General features: G+C 46.8%; 1 protein-coding gene across 1 annotated transcript; it reads left to right on the forward strand.

The window, feature by feature from the left end:
- Positions 1-4,904: 4,904 nt before the first annotated feature.
- Ifnar1 (interferon alpha and beta receptor subunit 1) lies at positions 4,905-23,665 on the forward strand. Its single transcript, XM_021185272.1, has 11 exons — positions 4,905-5,064; positions 7,959-8,082; positions 10,677-10,855; positions 12,720-12,874; positions 12,962-13,103; positions 13,709-13,826; positions 16,850-17,049; positions 17,303-17,439; positions 18,847-18,994; positions 19,622-19,764; positions 21,279-23,665. The coding sequence occupies exons 1-11, from the start codon at positions 4,992-4,994 to the stop codon at positions 21,639-21,641; spliced, it is 1,782 nt and encodes a 593-aa protein (XP_021040931.1). The 5' UTR covers positions 4,905-4,991; the 3' UTR covers positions 21,642-23,665.
- The last annotated feature ends 4,295 nt before the right edge of the window (positions 23,666-27,960 follow it).

Below are 27,960 nucleotides of genomic sequence, written 5' to 3' on the forward strand. Positions count from 1 at the left end.
GGGGGGGGGACAGAGGAAGCTGACTTGTCACTGGAATAGAGTGCCAGATTCCTTGGGAAGTTCCAGAGGGGGCTCATGTGTGCTAGAGGCAGGAGGGAGGACTCTTGCAATCAACACTGCAGGGAAAGATAAAGGTGGTCTTTTTTTTTAAGATTTATTTATTTACATGAATGCACTGTAGCTGTACAGATGGTTGTGAGCCATCATGTGGTTGCTGGGAATTGAACTCAGGACCTCTGCTCATTCCAGCCCTGCTCACTCTGGCCCAAAGACTTTATTATTATATGTAAGTACACACCAGAAGAGGGCGTCAGATCTCATTACGGATGGTTGTGAGCCATCATGTGGTTGGTGGGATTTGAACTCAGGACCTTCGGAAGAGAAGTCAGTGCTCTTAACTGCTGAGCCATCTCTCCGGCCCAGATAGACAATCTTAAAGCCAAATTAAAAGTCTGTATTATGGGCTGGTGAGATGGCTCAGTGGGTAAGAGTACCCGACTGCTCTAGTCCATTTAGGGAATGTCTTACTGTTCTGTTGCTGTGAAGCGACCATGACTATGGCAACTCTTATAAAAGAAAGCATTTCATTGGGGCCTGCTGACAGTTTCAGAGGCTCAGTCCATTACGATGGGAAGCACAGCAGCATGCACAAGTACCGAGAGTTCTACGTCCAAATCCAGTCAACAGAGGGAGGGACGGACAGAGACAGAGATAGGGTGTGGCTTGGGCTTTTGAAACCCCAAGGCCTACCTATTCCCCAGTGACACACTTCCTCTAGCAGGGCTACACCAGCTAATCCTTTCAAATAGTGATACTCCCTGGTAATCAAGCATTCAAATACTTGAGAGTATGGGGGGGGGGGGTGTCATCCTCACTGAAACCACCACAGGGGCTTCCCCAGATCCTGGAACCACACAGACTGGGCCTTTGATTGGTTGAGTCTTGGTTCCTGTTTTGGGCAGGTGTTAGGGCCCACAAGCTGGGTTCTAAGGTCAGAAGGGTGGGTCTAGCTTCCACTGTACTAAGTAAGGTCTCAGGGCCTGTTACAGCGACTCTAGGGAGAATTAGTTTTTAGGAGACAAAGATCCTTGGGTATCATGTTTTTTTGTAAGGTTTTTTTTTGACAAACCTCTAGCCAGTCTGACAAAAGGAGAAGAAAAGAATTAAAATCAGAGATGAAAGAGTACCATTACCCAGAGTCCAGCAAATTACAGAGCCTTACTAGAATATACTCTATAACCTTATAAAGTTCTGGAAGACAAAAATAGAAGAATTTCTTTTTTTCTTTTTTGATTTTTTTCGAGACAGGGTTTCTCTGTGTAGCCGTGGCTGTCCTGGAACTCACTCTGTAGACCAGGCTGGCCACGAACTCAGAAATCCACCTGCCTCTGCCTCCCAAGTGCTGGGATTAAAGACATCCGCCACCACCGCCCGGCTAGAAGAATTTCTAAATGCATAACATCTACCAAAATTACAGCCAGAAGCTCTCAATAATTTAAACATTTAATCCATCACAAGCCAGGAGACAGAAGCATCCTTGGAGCCTCTGGCAGACCCACGCCTTTAACGCAGTCAGATCTCTGTGAGCTTGATCCCAGCCTTGTCTGCTCAGCAAGGTCCAGGATGGCCGGGCAGGGCTGCATAGTGAAACCCTGCCTCCAAAATTAAAACTCTCATGGGGTGGCTGTGGCACATGCCTTTGATCCCAGGTAGGAGTACGAGGGCAGCCTGGTCTACAGATCAAGTCTCAGATTAGCCTGGGCTACACAGAGAAACCCTGTCTCAGGGGGGGAGGGGAGGGGAGGTGGAGGAAGAGGAGAGGAGAAAGAGAAGAGGAGAGAAGGGGAGGGGAGGGGAGGTGAGAAAGGGGAGAGGAAGGGGAGAGAGGGGAGAGAGGGGAGAGAGAGGAAGAGAGAAAAGTCAGTCAAGTCTTTACTCAAAAGTCCAGAACCAGACTGACACTAGAATTCGATCAAACGTCCAAGAAAAATCTTGCAGTAATTCTTCTTAGCTTGTTCCACAAAATACAATGTGAAATTACACTTTCAAACACATTCCAGGAAGTCAGTATTATCCTAATAACAGAACCAGCTCATGACACAACAGAGAAAGAAAACTACAGACCGAAAATTGTGTGGATCAATAGAGACGCAAAAAGTTCTTGACAAAATACTTTGCAAACCACCCTCAGGAGCATCTCGAGAACAGCGTCCATCGTGACCAAGTGGGCTTCACCCCAGAAAGGCAAGCTTTGGTCAACACGCGTAAGTCAGAAAATGTACTGTGTCATAGAAACAACCTTGAGGATAGAAACCACACAACCATCTCGGGTGATGTCAAAGAGGCATTTGACAACACTGAACATGCCTCCGTGACAAAAATCCTGTTAGGAACATATGGAACATACCTGAAAATAATAAGGGATATACAACCTATAGCCAATATTAGATGGAGACAAAGTGTGAGCATTTATTCTCGAGTCAGGAGTGAGACACACAGTGCTTGTTCTTGCCTCTCTTATTTGATATATTGTCTGAAGTCTTAGCTATAGAAATTAGATCATAAGGGGAATAAAGACAGAATACAAAGAAGTCAGACTACATTTGCACATCACATGATGCTATACTTTAGAAAAACCTCACAGAAGAAACCAGAAAACAGCCGGGCGTGGTGGCGCGCGCCTTTAATCCCAGCACTCAGGAGGCAGAGGCAGGTGAATTTCTGAGTTTGAGGCCAGCCTGGTCTACAAAGTAAGTTCCAGGACAGCCAGAGCTATACAGAGTAACCCTGTCTCGAAAAACCAAAACAACAACAACAAAAGAAACCAGAAAACTATAGCTAATAAACAATAGAGTTGGAGGATATGATCAGTATTTTAAGAGACAGTAGTTTTCATATACACCAATATATTCACCAATTAGGGAATCTATCCCATTCAAATAGTTTCCCCAACCCCCCAGGAAAGTTCCTAGGAGGACACGTAAAAGAGAAACATCTCTACAATGAAAATTTCAAGACACTGAAAAAGGAAATCAATGAAGATATTAAACAATAAAAAGGTCTGTCCTGCTCTCAAATTGGCAGAATATGTGAAAACGTCTGTACTACCAAAATTGTCTATAGATTTAATGGATATTTATCAAATTCCATTATCATATTTCCAATGCAATAGAAATAATTCATGGCTTCATATGGAACCACAAACAGCTTACTAATAATCAAAGCAGTCCTAACATAACACATACCTTCAAATTATACGGTAGAGGTATAGAGATAAAGACAGTCTAATACTGGCATAAAAACAGACAGGAAGGCCAATGGAACAGGTCAGAGGACCTGGAAATAAACTGGCAAACTGTGTCCACCCACCTCTAGACAAAAGAGGCAAAACCTTGGGGCTTCAACAAATGGTGCTGGCCAAACTGGACACCTGCAGAAGAATGAGATTAGTTCTGGCTTTCACTTTACACAACAGCCAGTGGATCAAAGACTTTAAAACCTGAAGCTTGTAGACAAAAACAATGGAAATACTGTTCATGACACTGGGGAGGCAAGAACTTTCTGAATGGTAACTAACCCCAAGTTTCAACAGATGGGATTAGTAGATGCATGAAGTTACAGAGCTGAACATCAAGGGAGACTATCTGTGCATCACACAGGCTACAGGATGGGCAAAAAGCCTGTCCAGCTAAACCTCAGACAAGGCTCTGATATCTCAAATTCATAAAGAACTTCAGAAAATAAGGAAATGAATCTAGCAGGAACAAATGGCCCAATAAATCGAACACAGTTTTCAAACGCTGAAATACGCACCCAGTAACTATCTCTAAAGTACTCAATGTCCTGAGCCACCAGCAAAATGAACACCGACACTGCTTTGACATTCTACCCCACCCTACTCAGAATGGCTGACAAGAAATCTGACGAACGTTGGTGAGGAAGCAGAGAGGAACTCTTTTTTTTTTTTTTTTTTCCTGAGACATGGTTTCTCTGTGTAGCCCTGGCTGTCCTGGAATCACTCTGTAGTCCAGGCTGGCCTCGAACTCAGAAATCTGCCTGCCTCTGCCTCCCAAGTGCTGGGGTTAAAGGCGTGCGCCACCACACCGGCATAACAAATAAGTTTCTTTATAAGATAGTAATCAGACAAAGACGGAGTTAAGCGGGTAGAGAGAGAGGGCTCAGTGGTTTAAGGGCACGTACAGAGGAGTGGCGTTCAAACATGGTAGCTCTGAAGATCAGTAACTTTAGTGCCTGGGTATCTGCGCTCTACTGGCCTCCATGGGTACCAAGCACGCATATATGTACGGTGCACATACATGCATGCATGCAAAACACTCATACACATAAAACCAGCCTAAAAACACATTTTTAGACAAAAGATCCAAATGCTGCATAATTCAAAACCCAAAGATAGAACGAGTCTACAACAGCAAACCATCCCATGAAATCAGGGAATCAAGTATAAAGATCTTGTGCAGTTGAGATAAAAGTGTCGCCGGCGCCTTCCAGGTCCCAGAGTCATTTGATCCACGGCCTCCAGGGATCCCCCACACCACGATTCGAGCCCGTGGACTAGTAAACCCCGGGGCAACGCCTCAGAATCCCCCGCCCCGGGACAAAAACAGGAAGCTGAGCCCGGAAGGGGGAGGGGCTGCGCAGGCGCACTGACTGCACCCCGCTATCCTTTCAGGAGTCTAAGGACAGTGCTGGGCAGTCTTTCCGGAAGTGGGGGCGGAGCGTGGCAGGGACCTCAAGGTCAACAGGCCAGGACTGGACCGCGCCCGGTACTTTCCGAGCCGCTTGCTCGCGGAGAGGGCGTGGCGTCGGCGGAGAAGCTGGGCTGGGTGGAGGGGCGGGGCGTTCACGGAAGGGGCGGGGCGCTGGAGGGGGCGGGGCGTCGCGGCGGGCCTAGCTGCCCTGAGGTAGTCTCCAGCTCCGCGGTGCTGCTGAGGAGAAGGAGAATGTGAGCGGCTACCGGGCTTTCCAAGACGATGCTCGCTGTCGTGGGCGCGGCGGCCCTGGTGCTGGTGGCCGGGGCGCCTTGGGTGCTACCCTCAGCTGCAGGTGAGCCGAGGGGCCTGGGCGAGGGCCGGGCACCAGGGAGGGAGAGCTGGGCGCGGGTGACCGGAGTCTGCGACGCCTGCCCCCTGCGCCGCTCTTCAGCCTGAGGACGCTACCCGGGCCGGAGCCTCCGAGCGGCTGGTGGGCGGGAGACCAGACAGCAGCAGAAATGCGCTCGCAGCCTAGTGCGGTTTGTCCCCGGCTGACTGAGGAGCGAGGTGAGAGGCCCCCTAACCGGCCCGAAGTCGCAGCAGGCTAACAAAACAGTAACAAGCCAGGAAACCACTGGGCTAGTTACATCGGGAGAATTGCCCCACTAACGGGAGAGACAAGAGTTTTCATAGTGATGTGAGGAACCTAAAAAGGACGACCTAGCCTCACTCCTGGAGGGAAGTTCTGATTCCTCTTAGAAATCTGTGTATCTGGGAAGTAAGTGATTGCCCCAAGTCTCACCCCGAAGATGGCCCATTTCTGGCTAGACGTGCATGATGTACATGCAGGCAAAGTGGTCACACATATACAGTAAGTCGGAAAAAGACTATTATGAACAGGATACCGTAACTGCTACAAATGCACTTGGGTCTTTTGTTAATCTCATGAGCACATTTGCTGCTCTTTCTGCACAGAATCAGTAGATCCCAGCAGTTGGTCTGGGGATCAAGCTAAGAGGATAAGGATAACAGGATAGAGTCAGTTTAGGGATGACATCAAAGACTCCGTTGGTGGTACTGGAAGTGTGGCTCAGTGGTAGTGTGCACTTAGCATAGACAGCACTGAGAACCTGACAACATAGAGTGGGGAGACTTGATGGATAGCCCTTGGTGGCTGAAAAGAAAGAAATTCAGACATCTCAGATGCATCCTCATAGGATGTAACTAGAGGCAGTTCTGTAACCCTCTGGAGTAGAAGCTTGACAGGCGACATGACATGATAGTCTGAGGCAGAAGTTTCCAAAACAGGAGATAACAGTGGAGCCAGACATAGCGTTAAAGGACACTTTTTAAAGTTAAAGCCTCGTTCGAGCTGGAGAGGCGGCTCACAGGTAAGAGCACTTGCAGCTCTTGCAGAGGGACCTGGTTTGGTCCCCAGCACACAGTTTGTGACTTGCAACCTTCCCTAAATCCTGCTTTGTTCCAGGGGATTGGAATACATTTTTCTGACTTCCTTGGCTACGGGGCACATGTGATGCACACACAAATGTGCAGGCAGAACACATATACACATACAGAAAGTCTTTAAAAACCTAGCCTTGATGAGCAGGCATGGTTGCATCAGTGTCAGACAAAAAGGACTTTACATCACATTTTAACACAAAGGAGTGACTCTGTTTTGAAGGGAAATTAAAAAATTTATTCTGAAATGTGAGACATACATGTTAAAGGAGTAAGGGGGTCTGTTCTTGGAAGAGTCACAGGTCTATTCTCTACCTACTTGTCCTTGAAGTGTTAGGTTAGCGTCTCAGTTAGGGTTTTACCGCTGTGAACAGACACCGTGACCAAGGCAAGTCTTATAAAAGACAACATTTAATTGGAGCTGGCTTACAGGTTGGGAGGTTCAGTCCATTATCATCAAGGGAGGAGCAGGGCAGCATCCAGGCAGACATGGTGCAGGCCGAGCTGAGAGTTCTACGTCTTCATGTGAAGGTGGTTAATGGAAGACTGGCTTCCAGGAAGCTAGGGTGAGGGTCTTAAGCCCATACCCACAGTTGGAAGACCACACCTCCAAATACTGCCACTCCCTGGGCCAAGCATATTCAAACCATGACGGGTAGATTCAAACGACCAGCAATGGCACTTGTTTCTGAAGGCTCTGGAGCAGCCTTTGTCCTAAGCCTCCCTGTGCCTGAGGTGCAGATGGACCTGAGCTCTCCTACTGGAGGAAGAAGCTGTCTAACTATGGTCGTTGCTTGAAGGGTCCTATTGTAATGTAGCTTCTTTGGATGTGTCTAACCCACACAATTAAGGCTATGAGAGACAAGGCATTATGTATTAATAAAGGCTCAATACAGCTAGATAAAGCAATGACAGAGGTCTGTGTACCTCATGTTTCAGCTGTATACCATTTGCAATATTGTGATGAAACCTCTCTGTCCTCCCTGGGATGGGGAATCTTCCCTTTGTCCAGGATATCCAGAAAACCAGTGAAATCATAGAGATCATTATATTCTAGAAACCCTCTTATTTGTCTAATAATGTCCCTTGTCACCCCAACCCCACTGTAATCACAGTGTGTCATATTTATTTTTATCATCTTATCGGGCCTATCATGTTAAACATTGTCATAACTGTGTACATACGTATGTAGGAACAAATCCAGATCGAGCTGGACTCTTTAACTGCAGTCTGAGGCATCCACTGGAGGTCTTGGGCTACAACTCCCACGTCAGAGGGGACTGCTGTATACTTTCCTATGTTTGAATAAATTCTGCCCTGGGTCTGGAGATGGTTTAGTGATTGTGTAATCACACTTGCAAAAGACTGGGTTCAATTCCTGACACACACACACTTTTGGTGGTTCACACCCACCTGTAAAAGGAAAAGTATTTAGAATATCGTTAGTGCTCATGCTGCCTTTACTAACGTGAAAATGGTAGGCTCTCTTCCAAGACTCCTGCTGTCACCAGCTATAGGCATTTGACAGGGTTCCAATACCAGTCACAATCTCTGTCCTACTGAACAGATCTTAAGTCTAGAGAACTGTAGTTACCAAGGTACATGCGCCACTATTGCCCTTGGGGTTTCTGTACCATACTGGTCATTATTGTGGTTTGTAGGCATCATAGCAGGGAAAAAAAATGAAATGAGTGCATTCAGTGATGTTGTTGATGTGATTAATAGCAACTTATACAATATTTTTAAAGCATATAAATAATAATTTGTTACTTGCTGGGTTTATAGGTGGAGAAAATCTGAAACCTCCTGAGAATATAGACATCTACATTATAGATGACAACTACACCCTAAAGTGGAGCAGCCCCGGAGAGTCAATGGGCAGTGTGACTTTTTCAGCAGAATATCGAACGTAGGTGACTGATTGGCTTGCTGGAATGATAGGTGTCATAATTTCCTTTTAATGTGGGAAGCATTTGGTTGTTTCCAATCTAGGAAATGTTATGTCTCCTGCACATAATGTTTGTAACTTTATCTCCCTGGAGACTGAGCTGAGATGAAGGGCTGGTGGATGACCGAGCAAGTAAAAGTGCTTGCCCGACGCCTGACAGGCTGAGTGGATTTCCAGAACCCACATGGAGAAAAAGAACCAACTCCTGCAAGTTGTCCTCTGACCTCCATTCATGCTGTGGTGTATTTGTGCACGCTTGCACATGTGTGTGTGTCTGTCTGTCTGTCTGACTTGAGGAGGTTTGAGGAGACCTTCCCTTCATGGATGTCACACATACTCTAAATGTAGAGCAGCACCTCAGCTGTCTGCACTGAGAGGAGAGTGCCCGAGGGCCATGCTGGGCCTTGAAACAGGCCCCCAAGCCACTGTGGTTAGTTTTCCTGTCATTTCCAGCACACACAGTGGTTTCTTTTTCTTTTCTAAATTACAAGTTTAGCTTATGGACTGGAGAGATGGCTCAGTAGTTAAGAACACTGGCTCTTCTTCTAGAGGTCCTGAGTTCAATTCCTAATAACTACATGGTGGCTCACAACCATCTGTAATGGGATCCAATTCCCTCTTCTGGTATGCAGACATACATGCAGACAAAGCACTCATGGACATAAATAAATAAACCTAAAAGAAAGAAAAATGTCAAGGTTTATTTTATGTATGTGTTTTGCCTGTATGTATGGATGTGTACCATCTGCATACCTAATGCCTGTGGAGGTCAGAGGAGGGCATCAGATTCCCTGGAACTATAGTTATAGAACGTTGTAAACCATCTGTGTGCTGGGAATGGAACCCAGGGCCACTGCAAGAGCAGCCATCTCTCCGTCCCCAGTGTTGTCAGCCACATCAGTATTGTTGACCCTGGATTTCCACAGACTCTTACTCAGTACTGACCTTCTACTTCCCATCATCCAGGAGGATAGGCAGAGAGCCTCAGAAGGCAGGCTCACAGGAGGGGCAGCCCTCCATCTCCTGCTTAGTGTTGGGGCTTCGTCTGGTCCCCTGTGTAGGATGGAGTCAGCAGGGAAGGAAGGGTTGTGAGCACTTTCCAAGTCAGGACCCAGAGCTGCACCCACTGGTTACTAAACAGAGATAGTGATCTCATAGCTTCCTGAGTGTGTCTGCACACACACCGTTTTACCTCTAGTGAGTTTTCTGTGTGCAGGTTTCAGTTTTGATACCACTTGGTTTTTGCCGTAGGTTGGGATTTTTTTCACCCACCAGCTGGCTTAGGTGGAGTGAGGATATTGAAGAAACCCGTAAGTTACCCTGTAATAAAGAGCAGACAGCCAGAATCTCAACCTCCTGTAAAATCAACCCCAGGTGCTTCCCAATTTTCTGACCTCACACGTACCCACAGTAACTAATGTACACACACCCACATACAGACATGTTCACACATAATTTTAAAAAGAATCGTTGAAGACTTAAAGAGTCCAGCAAACAGCCAATAATTGGCTTGGAAAGGCAGAGGAAAAGTTGGCCACAAAGTGCTAAGGTCTGTCCCCCGAAGGTTAGATAGTCTATTCCTATAGGTTTCAAACAGGAATATCAGATCAATTCCTAAGTTTTCAATAAGGAAATTAAAGCCTAGAAATACAGGTTTATTTCCCAGAAGTCACACAGTTATCATGGCTCAAGGCAGACGAATCTGCTTCTGTCATATGGATCATTTATTTCTGTTTCCTTGAAGTATTAATGTAACCACTCAGAAGATTGAAGCAAAAACTATTAAAAATTAACTAAATAAATTGCTGGGGCAGAGGGAAGTGCATGCCTTTAATTCCAGCACTCAGGAGTCAGAAGCAGATGGATCTCTGAGTTCCAGACCAGCCTGGTGAATAGAGTCAGTCCCAGGATAGCTGGGGCTACACAGAGAAAACTGTCTCAAAAAACAAAAAAATTTAAGAAAATTCTAATCATTCAAGTAGTAACTTGGCTCATATGTAACAAAGAAGAATCAGAGTCAGGAAGATGTTAACATGGCATCATCTCAAGCAAAATAAACTCTCTTTAGTATGACTGCCATTGTATTTTTCCCAGATGTTTTTTTTTTTCTCTGTCATCAAGAAGCTGCCTCCTTATGTGGGCTGTGGTCTAAAGTGTGACCTTCCAGGTCTTAGGGGGTGGATTCCTGGTGACCCTGCAATGAGTGGCTTAGTAATACAGTTTCACTTAGACCTTGGAAGGCACTTGCTTTAGACATGTCTCTAATGGCAGTAGCCTCTACAGTCCTCCACGTGACAAACCCCTGGACGTGCACTGGACACAGTCCATGACGTAAATTGGCTGTGCATTGTTACCAGCCTGTTAGAGGCAACCATTGTTAATCTGGGGGGATTTTGACCTTTCACTCAGGTTCGCTCCGTCAGCACACAGTGATACTCACCATAGGAGATATATTCTTAACCTAACTATGATGGTGAATAGAAAACACGTTTTAAAAGTCCATGTATACATTTGCTCATTCAGATTTTTCTTATTCTTATTGTTGTTACTAAAAGAAAAGACGAGGCGAAGTGGTTAAAAGTGCCTGAATGTCAACATACTACAAGGACCAAGTGTGAATTCTCTTTACTGGACACAAATGTGTATATCAAAACACAGTTTCGTGTCAGAGCAGAGGAAGGGAACAGCACATCTTCGTGGAATGAGGTTGATCCGTTTATTCCATTCTACACAGGTAAGAAGCCGCCATGGCTGGCTATATGTTCCTCTCTTCCTCTCTAATGAGCATTACAAGCGCAGTTTTCTGGTGCAGCTCCCTTCTGCAGAGGCCTCTTCCCTGGCCTTCTGTATTAGTGGCTTTCCCAGTGTGGTTATCAAGAGCCTTTTAGCAGGTCCATAAAGCCAGGGCATTTTTCCTCAGATTTCAGAGATGTTATTGGCATGTTCACTCGGATTGTCTCTTATCCACACAATGGACATGTGTGTAACTTACTGCAGAGGCTGAGTAGTCCACGGGAATGAGTTTCTTGTTTTTAAAGTAGAGCAATTTCACACCTTTACGTTTTGGGGTTTGTTTGTTTGTTTGTTTTTCTTTTTTAAAAGAACTTTTGCCAGACTGTGGTTTTGTAAACCTTTAACCCAAGCCATGGGGAAACAGAGTTAGGTGGACCTCTGAGTTCCAGGATAGCAAGAGAAACCCTATCTCAAAAACTAACAAACAAAAAAGTGTGTATTTTAACGATGTGCCCAATAGTTTTTTCATTCTACTCTTGTAATGGTCAATGTGCTAAATGTGAAAAGATAGAACCCATGTAATCAGACGCCCTTCGACAACCTCAGGTTCTCTTTTAAGCTTTATTTTTATTTATGCATATGTGAGATGTGTATGCTACGCGTATGTGAGGCTGGGGGAGGCCAGAAGAGGCTGTAACATTTGCTGGAAGTGGAGTTAGGCACAGCCTCTAGGGCAGGGTGGCCATGAAACTGTTTTTGACTCCCAGAATTACATCTCCTGCCCCAGTCTTCCCTCTGAGCATAAGACTGGTACAGTCTCTATTCAGTGTGTACCTACATGTTAGAAGTCAGCCCTTCCTGCAGCCCTCACCTGGCTGTGGGAATCACGTCAGCTGGTTATTTGTTCAAGCTCAGACCCTGGATTCATCTTTAGCCTTTTTCTACACCTATAATGTATATTTGTATATATGCCTATAATAATCTGGATTAGCATGGGCTCATATATTTGAATACTTGGTGGAACTATTTGGGAAAGACTAGGAGGTATGGCCTTGGTAGAACTGTGTCACTGGGAGTTGGCTTTGATGTTTCAAAAGCCATGTCATTCCTAGTCCGTGCTCTTGGTCTCTGACTGGCTTGTGCTCGCTCTATCTCTCTCTCTCTCTCTCTCTCTCTCTGCCTCCTGCTTATAGGTCAGGTGTAAATTCTCATATACTACTCTACTACTATGTCTGCCTGCCTGCTTCCCTGTTCCCCTCCCTTGATGGTCACAGATTCTACCACCATGAGCCCCAGTTTTCTTTGATCAGTTGCCCTGGTCATGGAGCTTTGGCACAGCAATTGAAAAGTAACTCAGACAATGCCTTGGCGCATTCTGCCTGACCCATCACGTGAGGAGAGCAGAGATGGCACCTATCTTTTTACGAAGGCATTTCTCTTTACTGATCCCTTGCTTCTTCATCCCTTGGCCAGGCTGATGATTCTAAAGCTGAATGGGATTTTGGCTCTTTGCCAACCTCAGCCCCTCCCACATACCCTGTACCCTTCACTGTCCTATCTTAGAGACTTCACATGCTCTCCACAGGGCCTGGGCTGCTTTTCCGCCATGCGTTTGCTTCTACTGAGAGGTTTCAGAACAGCTTTCCTGGTAACTTATCAGAGGCAGCATTTGCTGCCATTGTCAGAGTTACCTGTTTTTCTTTGGTGCATAGATGCATCTCTCTGCAGGTTGTTCTTGCCACGTCTTCCCAAAGTGTGAAATGCACGTGGGACTTTTTTCTTACTACACCAGGGAAACATTGTTTATTATTAACATTTTGGAATGATACTACTGTAGTTATGTAATTGTTCTTTGATGTCAACAGCTCACATGAGCCCCCCAGAAGTACGTTTAGAAGCTGAAGATAAAGCCATACTAGTCCACATCTCTCCTCCCGGACAAGACGGGAACGTGTGGGCACTGGAGAGACCCTCCTTCAGTTACACCATACGATTCTGGCAGAAGTCTTCCAGTGACAAAGTAAGTTTCTGTTTTTACCTGTTTGATGTGAGAAAAATAGAGGTGAAAGAATTCTAAAATTTGACTATTTTTAAATTTTTTTTATAGAAAACTATTAACTCTACGTATTATCTAGAAAAAATACCAGACCTCTTGCCAGAGACTACTTACTGTTTAGAAGTTAAAGCAATACATCCGTCACTTAAGAAACACAGCAATTACAGCGCAGTGCAGTGTATAAGCACCACAGGTAACGAAGACCTCCGTGTTAGATTCCGTAACCGAGTATCCTCAGCATTTTAATTGGGGCATTTTCTCCTCTTAATTCCTGAACTGTTTTATGTGATAAGGTTTCACAATGGCTTAATAGTCACTAAAACAAACCACTGAGTTGGGGGTATGGTTGGACATTTGTCCTAGTTCAATCCCCAGTACCACACATGGAAGGAAGGGAGGGAGGGGGGCAGAAGAGGAAGTGACAGCACTTACAGAGTCCAAAAATCACTTTCCTGGCAATTTTTGTCTCAGTACTATGAAATTTCTACTCAAAAGTTGATTTTTCTCATATGGTAAATGCTTTTTATTTACCTGTAATACCTAGCATAGCTGTTAGCAGAGTGGCTGGTGTCCCTCAACCCCCCACCCCACGCCCTCCCCTCCCCAGTGGACATGAATTGTTAACAAGGAACACAGCCTGAGACACTGTTAGCCAGGACAGTGATTAAGGTCAGGGTGGGAGCTGACCTGGTCATGGCTTTAGTTATAAATTTAGTATGTTTTAACTCTTAAAGTCAAATTAGATAAATGTGGCTCTGTATCACTAGCTTTAAAATGTATGTATTCTTTGGCTTCTAGTGACAAATAAAATGCCTGTGCCAGGAAATCTCGAAGTAGATGCCCAAGGCAAGAGCTATGTCCTGAAATGGGTCTACATTGTGTCTACAGACGTGAGCTTCAGAGCACAGTGGCTTCCGTAAGTCCTTCTTCAGTGTTCCTTACGCAGTCTGCTGTGTGGTCGCGTTACTTCTGTGTGCAAAGGTTTCCACAGAGTGGCGGCCGAGATCTGAGTGTGGCGCATTGGGAAGCAGGGACTTGCATGTAGGTTCCTTGCTCCAGCAGCTGAGGGGACAACTGACAGAGCAGAGACAGACACCTGACGGCCACCTCTGGCCTCTGCACATTCCTGCACATGCACTAGTATATACATCACATGTAGCTGGATGTGCATGTGTGCCTCGAACGCACGCATACGCATACACACACACACGCACACGCACACTGGCTCAGGTGCAAAGAAAAGAAAAATAATGTGTAACTGAGGAGGGTGGTTTCATACAAACGTTCTCCTGCATGGTCCTGAGGTTGTGGACAGAAGCCATGTCCTAAAGCTGTAGAGATGAGGCAGCACATCAGAGGCCGTTGGATAAAACTGTCCTAGAGACAGTCATTACTTATAGCTCAGGCCTTAGCTTAGGCTATTTCTCATTGTATAACTTCTTTAACCCATTTGTTCTAATCTGAGTTCTGCCATGTGGCCCATTACTTACCTCTCCTTTAGTCATGGTACCTGTTTCTTCCTTGGAGCCTGGCTGGCGAATCTCCCAGAGTTCCTTTCTGCCTGAAGACCCGCCTATCCTTGCCTGCTTTGCTGTAGGCCATTGAGCTCTTTATTAAACCAGTTAGAAAGGTGGGGGGGGGGCTGGGGGCTGGAGAGATGGCTCCGTGGTTAAGAGCACTGACTGCTCTTCTGAAGGTCCTGAGTTCAAATCCCAGCAAGCACATGGTGGCTCACAACCATCCGTAATGAGATCTGATGCCCTCTTCTGGTGTATCTGAAGACAGCTACAGACTACAGTGTACTCACATATAACAATAAACAAATCTTTGGGCCAGAGTGATCAGGCCTGAATCGAACAGGGCCAGAGCAAGCAGAGGTCCTGAGTTCAATTCCCAACAAGCACATGTTGGCTCACAACCATCTGTACAGCTACAGTGTACTCATATACATAAAATTAAATCTTAAAAAAAAAAGAGAGAGATAAAATGAGGGGGAAGATGTTTACAAAACACTGAGACAAGTGATGCTTCATACACTAACAAGACCTCTGGTAGTGAAGTCAACATATGAATAATACAAGGACAACCTTTACACAGTGCACAAGACATTACCTCAACATATGGCCTTTACACCTGTGTTAGGGTTCAGCTCAGAGGTCATGTCCACTACAAAGACGTTAAATTCCATTTACCCAAAAAGGTGGATTGGACCCTTAAGTGCTGCTTCAAACTCCCCTCCTCTTTGGCAGATAATGCACCCTCAGGGCAGCCGCTGTCTCTTCAGGTTTTGTACACTCTATGGGGGATGCTAGGGAGTGTGCCCCTGAGAAGGGAGGAGCCTGGGATGTCCTAGAACATTGCCTGCCATGGTAGGAGGGTGTCCTGCTAGAGGTACAGGATATTTGCACAAGAGAAGCGATTTAAGAAAACAAAACTTTAAGAGAACGGTTGGAAATCTTGCTCTTGGAGGCAAGGTGGCAGGAGTTCCCCATGTTGGGGAAGCTATATATGGCCAGTCTCAGGTAGTGTACACTTGCTTTGAGCTGTGGTCTCTGGCCAGGGGCTCACCCTTGGTGGGATGTTCTCTGTAATGAATGGCACAGATCTGTGTTATGGGTTCCTGCAGGGCTGTGTCAGCACAGCAAGCATCTCTCCACAAGGGAACAGTCCCATTTGTAGTGCTAGACAGCTTTTGTGACAGAAATGTTCCCATTATAGCCACTTTGAAGCTAGCAGCTTGAGGTCTTTGACTGTGGACCTGGGGTGAATGCATGCGCGTCATGCGGTTAGGTAGTTATTGTAGCATGTGATGGCTGAACGGAGCTGCAAGAGCAGATATGATGTAACTAGGATGTCTCAGCTATGGTCACTATTGCTGCGATGAATCACTGTGACCAAAACCAATTAGGGAGGAAAGGGTTTATTTCACTTACACATCCATCTTGGAGTCCATCACTGAGGGAAGTCAGGACAGGAACTCAGATCAAACAGGGCAGGAGCCTGGAGACTGGAGCTGATGCAGAGCCATGGCGGGTGCTGCTTACTGACATGGAGGGTGCTGCTGACTGCTGGCTCCTGAGGCTCGACCTGGTCGGCCTGCTTTGTTACAGAGCCTGAGGCCACCAGCCCAGGGGTCCCCACACCCACAGTGGACCAGGTGCTCCCCAGTAGGTCAGTAATTAACAAAATGCCCTAAAGGCTTCTCTACTTAGAGCCTGGATGATCGATCTAGAGGCATTTTCTCAGCTGAGGTTCCCTCCTCTCAGATGTCTGTAGCTTGTATCAGGTTCACATAAAACTAGCTAGGGCATAGGACAAGGTGAGTTTTGAATATTTTTAGTAAGTTATTTCCGAATTTGTATATCAGCCTTTTAATAATAACCTGCTTAAAAAATATGTTCTGCTTTGAAGAGATGACTTAGCAGGAAAAGCTCCTACCGAAGCTAAGATCCCTAGAACCCAGGTAAAACCTGCAGGTGTGGCAGCACCCATGACCCCAGCACTTGAGAGTCACACGGGGAGTTCTGGGGCAGGCTGGCTAGCTAGACTGGTCAAATCAGCAAGCTGCAAGCTGGGGAAGAGTCTGCACCTCAGTCACGTGGAGAGCAATCAAGGAAGACCCCTGTCTTCTATTTCATGTCTTCATACCACTCATGTGCGCCTGCAGACACAGTCATACACGAACTCACACACACACACACACACAGTGAAGAACAGCTTGCCACTTCACTGGGAATTCCCCGCACACTCTGGAGCACCCGTGGCCTTCTTTTGTTTGGGATCTGTGTCTCCTCCATTGTACCAGGAGTTCCCTAAGTGGGGAAACTGCCCCCAGGTCCACAGTGCTTACTACAGTGTCTTAGGTATTATGGAGCCTCAGTACATAGTGAATTAATACATGATTGGACTGGATTTTGTTTTTGCTTTCTGTTTTCAAAGTGGCTATTCAAAAAGCAGTTCTGGAAGCCGTTCAGATAAATGGAGACAAATACCAACCTGTGCAAATGTCCAGACTACGCACTGTGTCTTTTCTCAAGATACTGTCTACACAGGAACGTTCTTTCTGCGTGTACAAGCCTCAGAGGGAAATCACACATCCTTTTGGTCTGAAGAGAAGTTTATTGATTCTCAAATATACAGTAAGCCGAGTTTGCTTTGAGACAGTCTGACACTGTAGCCCAGGCTGGCCTGGAACTCACGGTGTAGCCCAGGGTAGCTTCAAACTTATGGCAGTCCTCCTGCCTGAGCTCCTGAGAGCTGAGGTTGTGGGTGTGGTCCATGCCTGCTTTATCCAAGCGTTTACTTGAGAGTGTGACTCCTCATGTAGGGCAAGTCCCGGAAGGTTGTTTGAAGGTATCTTAGTGCACAATTTGTGTTTGCATTCTTCCCCAGTTCTCCTTCCTCCTCCGGTCATTACTGTCACCGCCATGAGTAGTGATACCTTGCTTGTTTATGTCAACTGTCAGGACAGCAAATGTGATGGACTCAATTACGAAATCATCTTTTGGGAAGACACTTCCAATACTAAGGTAAAAAGCTACCCAGTAACTGACTTAGCCTCATACCAGTGATGATGGGAAAGAAAGTTAGTGGGGGAGGGAGGGCAAGAGCAAGCAGTCACAGCTCTAAGGTTTGGGAGGCCTTTTAATCATGATGGTGACCTGTCTGCAGTAGAGTGAATGTCAGCCTTTTCTATGGTCTGCATGACAGTACAGGTCGCCTGCATCTGGGCCTGACTTTGCTGTGTGTGAATATACAGGAGTGTGTGGGAGTGTGTGTGTGTGTGTGTGTGTGTGTGTGTGTGTGTGTGTGTGTGTGTGACTGTGCATGAGTATGTGAGTGTACGTGTGTATATGTGTGAATGTACATGTGTGTGTGAGTGTATGTGTGAATGTGTGTGTGAGGATGTGAATGTGTGTGTGTGTGTGTGTGTGTGTGTGTGTGTGTTGACAATTGCTTATGTACTATATGTTCATCACAGGACACTCACGGCAGCCAGACGACAAGCTGTGGGAGTGAGCTATCTCTCTCCTGCCTTATAACTCCCGGGGATTGAATTAAGTCCTCAGGCTTTGCATCCTTATGCACTAGGCCATCTTGCTTTTGAACTATATCTTGAGTCTCCTACTGCTGAATTAGAACCATTCTTACACAATTCCCAAGTGCTCTTCTAAGGCTAAGGCTTCTCTATACTAGTGACACTTGAGCCAGGTAATTCCTGTGCTAGAGTTGTCCTTATTTACGGGACACTTAGCATCACTAGGCTCTTTGAGGTGTCCAGCACTTCCTCAGAGTAGTGTCAACCAAGTGCCTACAGGTGGCGTTCTCACCTGTCCTCAGCTGGCACTCAGAGGAGGCAGAATTAATTCTTAGAAGACAAAGAGGGTGATGCTGGTGGCCAGCTCTTGGAACTACCCCAGCCAGTCTGTGGCCTCGTGGGAAAAATGGTGTCATAGCTGCTGAGTGTCAGAGTGGCTTTGTTACCCAGCACTTTCGTTGCCATGGCTGACCACTACAGACAGGAACGATGATTCTCCTCCCCTTATAAGCAGATGGAGAAATAGGTGCCAAAGAAATGACCCACACAAAGCAGCAAGGCTCTCTGGGAGCTACTGTGAGCAGTGCAGAGCCGGAGGGAGCCCATATTCTTAACTGTCCTCCCCGGTATAACACGATGGCAGTAAAAACAAGCCAACCCGCTAGTGCCTGTAGAATGAGAATCTCGGGGGTGCACTTACGCTTTTTTAACAGCAGATTTTTCACTCTCTGATTTGGTTATAATGGGTTACTTAAAACAAACTTATACTGCTTAGACAACCAAATAGGTGAGACTTGGAAGAGACTTCTTGTGAATATCAGTAGAATCCAGAAAACCCATATTCCGTATCTGACTTTATGAGGCCTGAGCTCCATCACTGTTGTTACCGTGTCTGTAGATACGGACGGTGGAGGACAGCCCGGAGCTCACCCTCAAGAACCTGCAGCCGCTGACTGTGTACTGTGTCCAGGCCAGAGTGCTCTACACGGCCCTGCTGAATAAGACCAGCAACTTCAGTGATAAGCTGTGTGAGAAAACACGTCCAGGTGAGATCTTCTAGATGTTTTTAATGCAGCTGGAAGAGATAAAAATACTGCATTGGGATTTACAAAGAATTTCTTCTTTGCTTCAGATAGTAGAAGGTGTCCTTTCTGAACTACAGGGAATCCAAAGTGAACCCAGCCGAGGCCTGGGGGATGAGGGATCACCTTGTTCTTGGTGTGGTCCGTGCTTATTGTTGCTTAGTTTCTCATCCAGTGTTAAATAATTCACTGCTTCTAGTTATTGCTCATTGGTGAGCAGTCAGAGCACTCACTGTAATGTCTTTAATGAACTTGTGGAAGTGGACCTGCCTGTTCAGAAGGCTTGGCTACACCTGCGCTCAGTCTTGTTCGTAGTTTACTTCCTGGTAGCAACAGGATGAGGCTTAGACACCAACTGTCTTGCCAGTTCTGCTCTGTGCAGGGCTGGGGACACCAGCCGTTGGGACCTGTGTTCTTACAGGTCATGTCTTCATCTCCAGGGTCAGTTCTCAGGTCATCTTCACCTGTGACTGTCACTGACCACCGCAGTGCACCAAGTGCCCAAAATTGGTTTTCAGGCCACTCTGCATTTCCTCTAGGATGGCTGGTCTCATAAGCAATGTGCTGACGCTCATACTGTTTGTATTTTAGGAAGTTTTTCCACGATCTGGATTATAACTGGATTGGGTGCTGTGCTCTTCTCTGTCATGGTCCTTTATGCTTTGAGGAGCGTCTGGAAGTACCTGTGTCATGTGTGCTTCCCACCACTGAAGCCTCCCCGCAGTATTGATGAGGTACCTTTCTCTCCCTGTCACCCACTAGGATGCTTGGATTCTGCAGATGATATTTGCTTTCTTGATATCCAAAAAGTTGTCAGTCTGGTGTGATTGTTTCTGCAGAATTTCAGTGGCATTAGAAGCCTGGTGAGGTAGTGCATGCTTATAAAGCCCAGGAAGCTAAGGCAGGAGATTTGCAGTGAGTTTGAGGCCGGTATGAGCTGAGTAGCAGATTCCATCTCCAAGAAACAAAAGAGGCTTAGGCCAGCAGGGCTACAGAGCGGCCCTGCCCCAAACCAGGCATGGTGGAGAAGCGAGGGTCAGAGGCTGCTCAGTGAGACCCTGCCTCTGAAACACACTTGAGAATGTTAACCAGTGACTCAGTGCAGAAGAGTGTTGTGTCCAGAAGTGGTCTGCAGCAGTGGACTCAGCCTCAGGGCGGACGTTGAAGTGTGCAGCAGCAGGAGTGAGCGTGGGCAGCAGCTGATACAACATCACTCTGGCACTTAGGACCTCTCCAGGAAATAACCAGGGAGCCCTGTCCTTTCCAGCTTCCTGTTCCCACCAGGCACTTGATACGAGGGGATAGTCACTAGGGACCTCGGTGCCTTCTTGCTCTTCTCCTATGTCCTGGTCACTGGGCTAGAAGGCCAGCCTGCTCCAAGACAGTCAGTCTTGGAGGACACTTGAGATAAACGTGTTTCAATCTGAGACAAGGGGCCACCTTGTTCCCATACTCTGCTCTCAGCAGCAGCATATGGCTGTTGTAATGAAGTGTATGTTACAATCTGAATAATGTCTTGTCCCTGCCTATAGTGGCATTTAGTGTTGCCATGTTCCATCTGTGAGATTTTTCATACCATATCGGAAATCCTATAATCCATCCGTCTTCACGTGGTGCCCTAGATGAAGTCACAGAAAACTGGAATAATGAAAGCCATGAGTTCCTTTCATGGTGCTTGCATGTTTTTCTCAGGACTCCTCTGATGATAGCACCTGAAATGATGGCACTGAGTGGCGAAGGCCTAGCCCTAGATCCTGGGAGCCAGGGCATAACACTGGCAAGCTCTGTAAAAGAAGCCAGGCCATGAGCTGTAGAAGCCCAGCGTTCAGAGTTCAGCACATGCTTGCCGCCTGCTAGAGTTTTAAATTCCCCTTTGTGCTCTGATAGCTACAGCTATGACACAGGTATAACCAGCCCCTTACCACCTAGGCAACAGGGTGACCTCCATCTCTCACTTGTGCTTTTGAGTGACAGAGAACTGGGCTGTCATTTCAAAATGTCTGTGATCCCAGCACCCCCAACCCACCCTTGGAAGCACAGTGCCTGTGTGAGGATTCTTCACAGGTTTACCCAAAAAATGGCCTTGAGCCTGGTGGCCTGCTGTGCCTTCTGAGCCTCACAGTCATTCCCGGGATAGCTCACGTGTCGTGATGCACACTCTGAAAGGCTGGACATAAAACAGAGAAGCTAGAGCTGGAGATGCAGGGTTTATTTTAAACAACCTGTTTTCCTTCCCTTTTACCATCAGTTTTTCTCTGAGCCGCCCTCAAAAAACCTTGTACTTCTGACGGCTGAGGAGCACACGGAAAGATGCTTCATCATTGAGAATGCAGACACGGTCGCTGTAGAAGAGAAGCGTGCGTCTGAGGAGGACCTCAGGAAGTACAGCTCGCAGACCAGCCAGGACTCCGGCAACTATTCCAACGAGGAGGAGGGGGAGGGGAGTGTGGGCACTGAGAGTGGCCAAGCTGTGCTCTCTGCAGCTCCCTGCGGGGGGCTATGGAGCGAGCCTGGCCCTCCTGGGACCTTGGAAGATGGGACCTGCTTCCTGGGAAATGAAAAACATCTTCAGAGTCCAGCCCTGAGGACAGAGCCAGCTCTCCTCTGCTGACAAGGGCTCGGCCCAGGCTGGGGGCCGTGTGGAGGAGACAAACTTATCTGAAGTGGCTGGCAGCTTCTGCTGCCAGCTGGAAGCCCTGGGTGCTGTTTGTACCACAGATGAGGCTCACTGCTGTCAGGCATCTGGTGGTTCTGTCTCGGGGTTCCTCTAGAACATTCCACTTTTTAATCCTGCCGTAGCCCCTCAGTGTGTCACAGGTACCGTTGTCTACAGCCGTGCTTCCTAGCCCATAACTCACCACAGCCGTGGCTTCTGACCAGAAGTCACTGAAACTGTGGAGAAAGGGGACACTAACTGGAGGAGCTGTCGTTGTTTACGATCTCATTGTGGCCTGGGTGTGCCCTTTGCACTCTAGTACTTGCGGAACTAGAAAATGCCAGGGACAAAAAGCAGGCATGAACCATTCAGTAAGAGAGAAGCTAGTGAACATGATGGTGAAAGAAGACCATGTCCAGTCAGTGTTTGTGTGAAGGCCCTGTGCTGCTCTCTCTGTAGCCTTTCCGTGGTACTTATAAAACCAGGCCGAACCCTGTCCTCTGTCCGGCACTATTCAGGTCCCTTCCCAGATGCAGGTGCTTCAAAAACCAAGTGTTGGGTCCTGAGGTGAGGGAACAGCTTCGACGACACAGTGCTGCCTGCAGTCGTCTATAAGTGACCTTAGATGGATGCTCCATGAGCATCTTCGGTAGGCAGGACATCCAGCAGTGCTGGCAGCTCCAGGGCAGACTCAGTTGCAGGCCAAAAAGGCAGAGAGAGGAGTGATGCATCACAGCCCTGCCCCAATCGGGCTCGTTGCTCGCTGCACTGCGCCGCTGTAGTCAATCTTGGGGTTTTTTTTTTTTTGGTTTTTTTTTTTTAACTTTAAGGTGATAACATATTCTCAGATATAGCACAGAAGAGACACTACAAAAATTATGTCTGAAAGTTATGATAGAAAAGAGCCTTAGACTGGGGTAGAGAGCTTGCTCCTCACTACTAACTTGTATCTCAGTCTCCTCAGCAGAGAGAATGCAGATTGATTTTCATCCTGAGTTTTGTTTTCTTGCCCGGTTTCTGGGTTCGGGTGTGCTTTCAAGGCCCTTAACAGCTTGTCTGCCCACAGGGTAGCCCGGAGTCCCAGCCATTTGGCTAAATGTTGCAGGTTCCTGTACTTAAAGGACTCCAGCTCCTCTGTAGAGGGGACAGTCATCACGTTCTGCAGTCACGCTGATACCCAGAAAAATGGCCACACAAGTCAAAACTGGTGCCACGCTTTAATAATTCTACCCAGCACAGCTCAGCCTGTGGTCACGGTGGAAAAGCTCCTTCTGCCAGGACAGCCTGAGAAGAAACAAGACCTCCTGGGACGTGGGCAAGGAAGGCCCAGATGCTATCGGGAAGTTGGTAGTTGGCATTCTTTCATCCCTCACAACTGTGACACAGGTCTTCAGGGTGAGGCCCAAAGCAGCTGTCAGTGGCAGCAGTGGGTGAGGAGGGGGCTTCACCTGAGCCTGGCCTTCTAGGCGAGCAAAGGCAGTTCTACCTGCTCGCTTCAAGACAGCCTGCATGACCCTTCCCACGGCACACTGCCTGATTGTGATGTGACAGAGGTTTCCTGTGCAGACACATGTTCTTAAGGAATGAGGTGCACACACACAGGCCTGAAGAGCTGGCTCAGCGGGTAGAGCACAGGTTGCTCTTGTCTGGGATCTGAGCTCTGTCCCCAGCACCCACAGGGTGCTTCTGGTTGCCTCAGACTCCGGGGGTGCACAAGGCACCCGTACATGTAAGCAAGACAGTTGTACACAGAGAAGTCAAACCTTTTTGAAAGAAAGAAACACCACGGGCTAGAGAGATGGCTCGGTGGTTAAGAACACTGACCACTCTTCCAGAGGTCCTGAGTTCAATTCCCAGCAACCACATGGTGGCTCACAACCATCTGTAATAGGACCTGATGCCCCCTTCTGGTGTGTCTGAGGACAGCTACAGTGTACTCATATAAATAAAATAAATACATCCTTTTTTTTTCTTTTTTTGTTATTGGATATTTTCTTTACATTTCAAATGTTATCCCCTTTCCTGATTTACCCCCCTCCCCTGCTTCTATGAGGGTGTTCCTCCACCCACCCACCCACTCCCACTTCCCTGCCCTTGATTCCCCTACACTGGGGCATCTATCAAGCCATCATAGGACCAAAGACCTCTCCTTCCATTGATCCATGACAAGGCCATCCTCTGCAACATATGCAGCTGGAGCCATGTGTACTTCTTGGTTGATGGCTTAGTCCCTGGGAGTTCGGGGAGGGGGGAAGGGTCTGGTTAGTTGATATTATTCTTCCTATTGGGGTTGCAAACCCCTTCAATGCCTTCAGTCCCTTCTCTAACTCCTCTGTTAGGGACCCCGAGCTCTGTCCAGTGGTTGCCTGCTAACATCTGCCTCTGTATTTGTAAGGCTCTGGCAGGGCCTCTCAAGAGACAGCCATATCAGGCTCCTTTCAGCATGTACTTCTTGGCATCCACAACAGTGTCTGGTTTGGTAACTCTGTATGGCATGAATACCCAGGTGGGACAATCTATGGGTGGCCTTTCCTTCACTCTCTGCTCTACACTTTATCTCCGTATTTGCTCCTGTGAGTATTTTGTTCTCCTTCTAAGAAGGACCGAAACACCCACACTTTGCCCGTCCTTCTTCTTGAGCTTCCTGTGGTCTGTGAACTGTATCCTGGTTCTTTGGAGCTTTGGGGCTGGTATCCACTTATCAGTGAGTGCATACCATGTGTGTTCATTTGTGATTGGGTTACCTCACTCAGGATGATATCCTCCAGATCCATCCATTTGCCTAAGAATTTCATGAATTCATCGTTTTTAATAGCTGTGCCGTACTCTGTTGTATAAATGTATACATTTTCTGTATCCATTCCTCTGCTGAGGGACATCTGGGTTCTTTCCAGCTTCTGGCTATTGTAAATAAGGCTGTTATGAACATATTGGAGCATGTGTTCTTTTTTTTTTAGAATTAATTTTTTTTATTAGGTGTTTTCCTCATTTACATTTCCAATGCTATCCAAAAAGTCCCCAATACACTCCCCCTCCCACTCCCCTACCCACTCACTCCCACTTTTTGGCCCTGGCGTTCCCCTGTACTGGGGCATATAAAGTTTGCAAGTCCAATGGGCCTCTCTTTCCAATGATGGCTGACTAGGCCATCTTTTGATACATATGCAGCTAGAGTCAAGAGCTCNGGGGTACTGGTTAGTTCATAATGTTGTCTTTAGCTCCTTGGCTACTTTCTCTAGCTCCTCCATTGGGGGCCCTGTGATCCATCCAATAGCTGACTGTGAGCATCCACTTCTGTGTTTGCTAGGCCCCGGTGGAGCATGTGTTCTTATTACATGTTGGAGCATCTTCTGGGTATATGCCCAGGAGTAGCAGAGCTGGGTCCTCAGGTAATACTATGTCCAATTTTCTGAGGAACTGCCAAACTGATTTCCAGAGTGGTTGTACCAGCTTGTATTTCCACCAGCAATGGAGGAGTGTTCCTCTTTCTCCACATCCTTGCCAACATCTGCTGTCACCTGGGTTTTTGATTTTAGCCATTCTGACTGGTGTGAAATGGAATCTCAGGGTTGTTTTGATTTGCATTTCCCTGATGACTAAGGATGTTGCACATTTCTTTAGGTGCTTCTCAGCCATTTGATATTCCTCATTTGAAAATTCTTTGTTTAGCTCTGTACCCCATTTTTAATAGGGTTATTTGGTTCTCTGGAGTCTAACTTCTTGAGTTTTTGTATATATTGGATATTAGCCATCTATCAGATGTAGGACTGGGTAAAAATTGGGTATCTTTTCCCAATCTGTTGGTTGCCTTTTTATCCTCTTGACAGTGTCCTTTGCCATTTTATGAGGTCCCATTTGTCGATTCTTGATCTTACAGCACAAGCCATTGGTGTTCTGTTTGGGAATTTTTCCCCTGTACCCATATGTCTGAGGCTCTTCTCCACTTTCTCAGAGAGAGAGAGAGAGAGAGAGAGAGAGAGAGAGAGAGAGAGAGAGAAGGAAAAGAGAAGAGAAGAGAAGAGAAGAGAAGAGAAGAGAAGAGAAGAGAAGAGAAGAGAAGAGAAGAGAAGAGAAGAGAAAAGAGAAGAGAAGAGACCATGCACTTGAGGGCACCTTGTTTATGTTGATAGTTCTTGGAGAAGCTGAGCGATGTCTAAGATCCATGTAAAAGCCTCATGAGAAATCGGTACTTTCACAGACACATGTAAATAGTAACAGGCCTGTGAGCACAGCTACACAGGGGAGCTGGCTGCATTCCACTAGAATTGCCACGAGGTACCTATCCCAGCGACGTCTACAGTGAGAAATGCTGTTCTAGACTAGAATCATTTCTGCCTGGGCAGAAATCTATAACCTATGAAAATGTTCATTTAAAATCAGGCTTGTTTCCATCCCAGCTGCCTAGGAATGTGGGGCCAACCTGAACCACATCAAGAGCCTATCGTACACATATGTACAGGTGTATGTGTGCATGTATATAGGTACTATATAAAATACAGAGCCCAGAGCCTGTGTTGCTTCAGATGGCCTCAGACTTCTCTGGAGACCATGGAAGCCGTGTGTCCCTGCGTTCATTGGTCCTTTGGTGTTTGCCTCCCTCTCTATTGCAGAAGCTCTTTGAGCAGTTCCTCCCTGTGCCCCCAGCCCCTGTGACAGTGCAGCGCTGGCACAGACAGTGTCCAGAAGCTACCAAATAAATGAGAACTGAAATTGAAGCAGATGACTGTTCTGGCTGTTTGTGTAATGAAATAACCATGTTTGTGTGTTTCTGTGCATCACGTTTGTGTCTGCATCCTTTTATATTTTTGTCTGGAGCCCCACTGTTGTATATCGACAAACCTAACAAACACCGGAACCAGGACTCTGGATCTCAGATGCTGCTCTTTAAACTGGAATGCGTGAGCCAGAGGTGCCGCCTACAACCCGTTCCTGACAGCAGGACTTGCATTCTGGCGTTCTGGATCCACACTGCTGTCCCTTCCAAGTGTTACTGTCTCTCGTTCCTCTGTCTCTGAGATCCCTTCTGCTCTACCTCAAGAGACTCAGAGGGTGAACACAGTTTGTATTTTTCATCTTCCTCACAGAGAAGGAAATAATAAATTCGTATTTGTTCCCAAGAAATGCCCTGTTGATTAATGATAGTGACAAATTCCAGTTGTACCCAAAGTTTGATTTTTGGGTTTTTTTTTTTTTTTAGATGCTCCTGCCTCAGCTCCAAGTGTTCAGATCACTGACTGTGGCCTGACTCTTCCAAGGTGAAGAAGCATCACTGTCCAAGGTCAGGCACCAGCAATAGACCAAGGAGAAGGTGCCGCCTAAATCAGCGTTCTCAACGGGTGGGTTGTGACACCCTTGGGAGTCAAATGACCCTTTCACAGGGATCAAATATTAGATATCCTGCATGTCAGGTGTTTACATTATGACTCATAACAAGCAAAATTACAGTTGAGTAGCAATGAAAATAATCTTAGATTGGTGTCAGCACACCATGAACTATATTAAAGGTCCACAGGATCTGAGAACCACTGCTGGAAGTCCAGCTTGCTGAGCCAGCGAGGTCATTCAGGTTTCTCACAAGAGCTCAGACAAGGACTCCCAAAGGCCCCGTGCCCAACTCACAGGCAGGACTCTACTGGGAGTCTCCTCAGCCTCAGCCATTGCACACCGCACTTGCAACCCCGCTGAAGGTTCTGGGGATCCTATAACTTCTTGAGCTTTGAGTTTCCTTGGCTTCCTAAATTTTAAGGGCTTCCCTTCTCACTCCAGGAGGGAATATTTTAATTCCATTACATTTGAAACTCATGCCAGGTGGTGGTGGCACACACCTTTAATCCCAGCATTCGGGAGGCAGAGACAGGTGGATCTCTGTGAATTGGAGGCTAGCTGATTTTCAGAGTGAATTCCAGGGTGGCCAGTTCTAAACAGAGAAACCCAATCTCGAAAACTATACACACAAAACTCTTAATATCTCCTTCCTCTCCCTTCTCTCGTTCTTCCCCTGTCCCCCTCTCCCTCTCCCCCACCCCCGTGTGTCTGCTGTGCTGTCCACATGAGTGTGCACACTCCTGAGCAGGAATGTGAGTACAGAGGTGTCACACGTGTCCGTACCCATGCCCACACGTGGAGGTAAACATAGGATGTTGTCCTCCAGCCTATCGTCTTGAAACAAGACCTCTCACAGAAGAAGAAGCTCACCATCCTGCCTTGGCTGGTTGACCAGTAAGCTCTGGGGATCTCCCTGAGTGTGCCCAATGCAGGACTGGGCATGAACAGT

This window comes from Mus caroli, chromosome 16, assembly GCF_900094665.2.
Source record: "Mus caroli chromosome 16, CAROLI_EIJ_v1.1, whole genome shotgun sequence".
Classification (NCBI taxonomy): domain Eukaryota; kingdom Metazoa; phylum Chordata; class Mammalia; order Rodentia; family Muridae; genus Mus; species Mus caroli.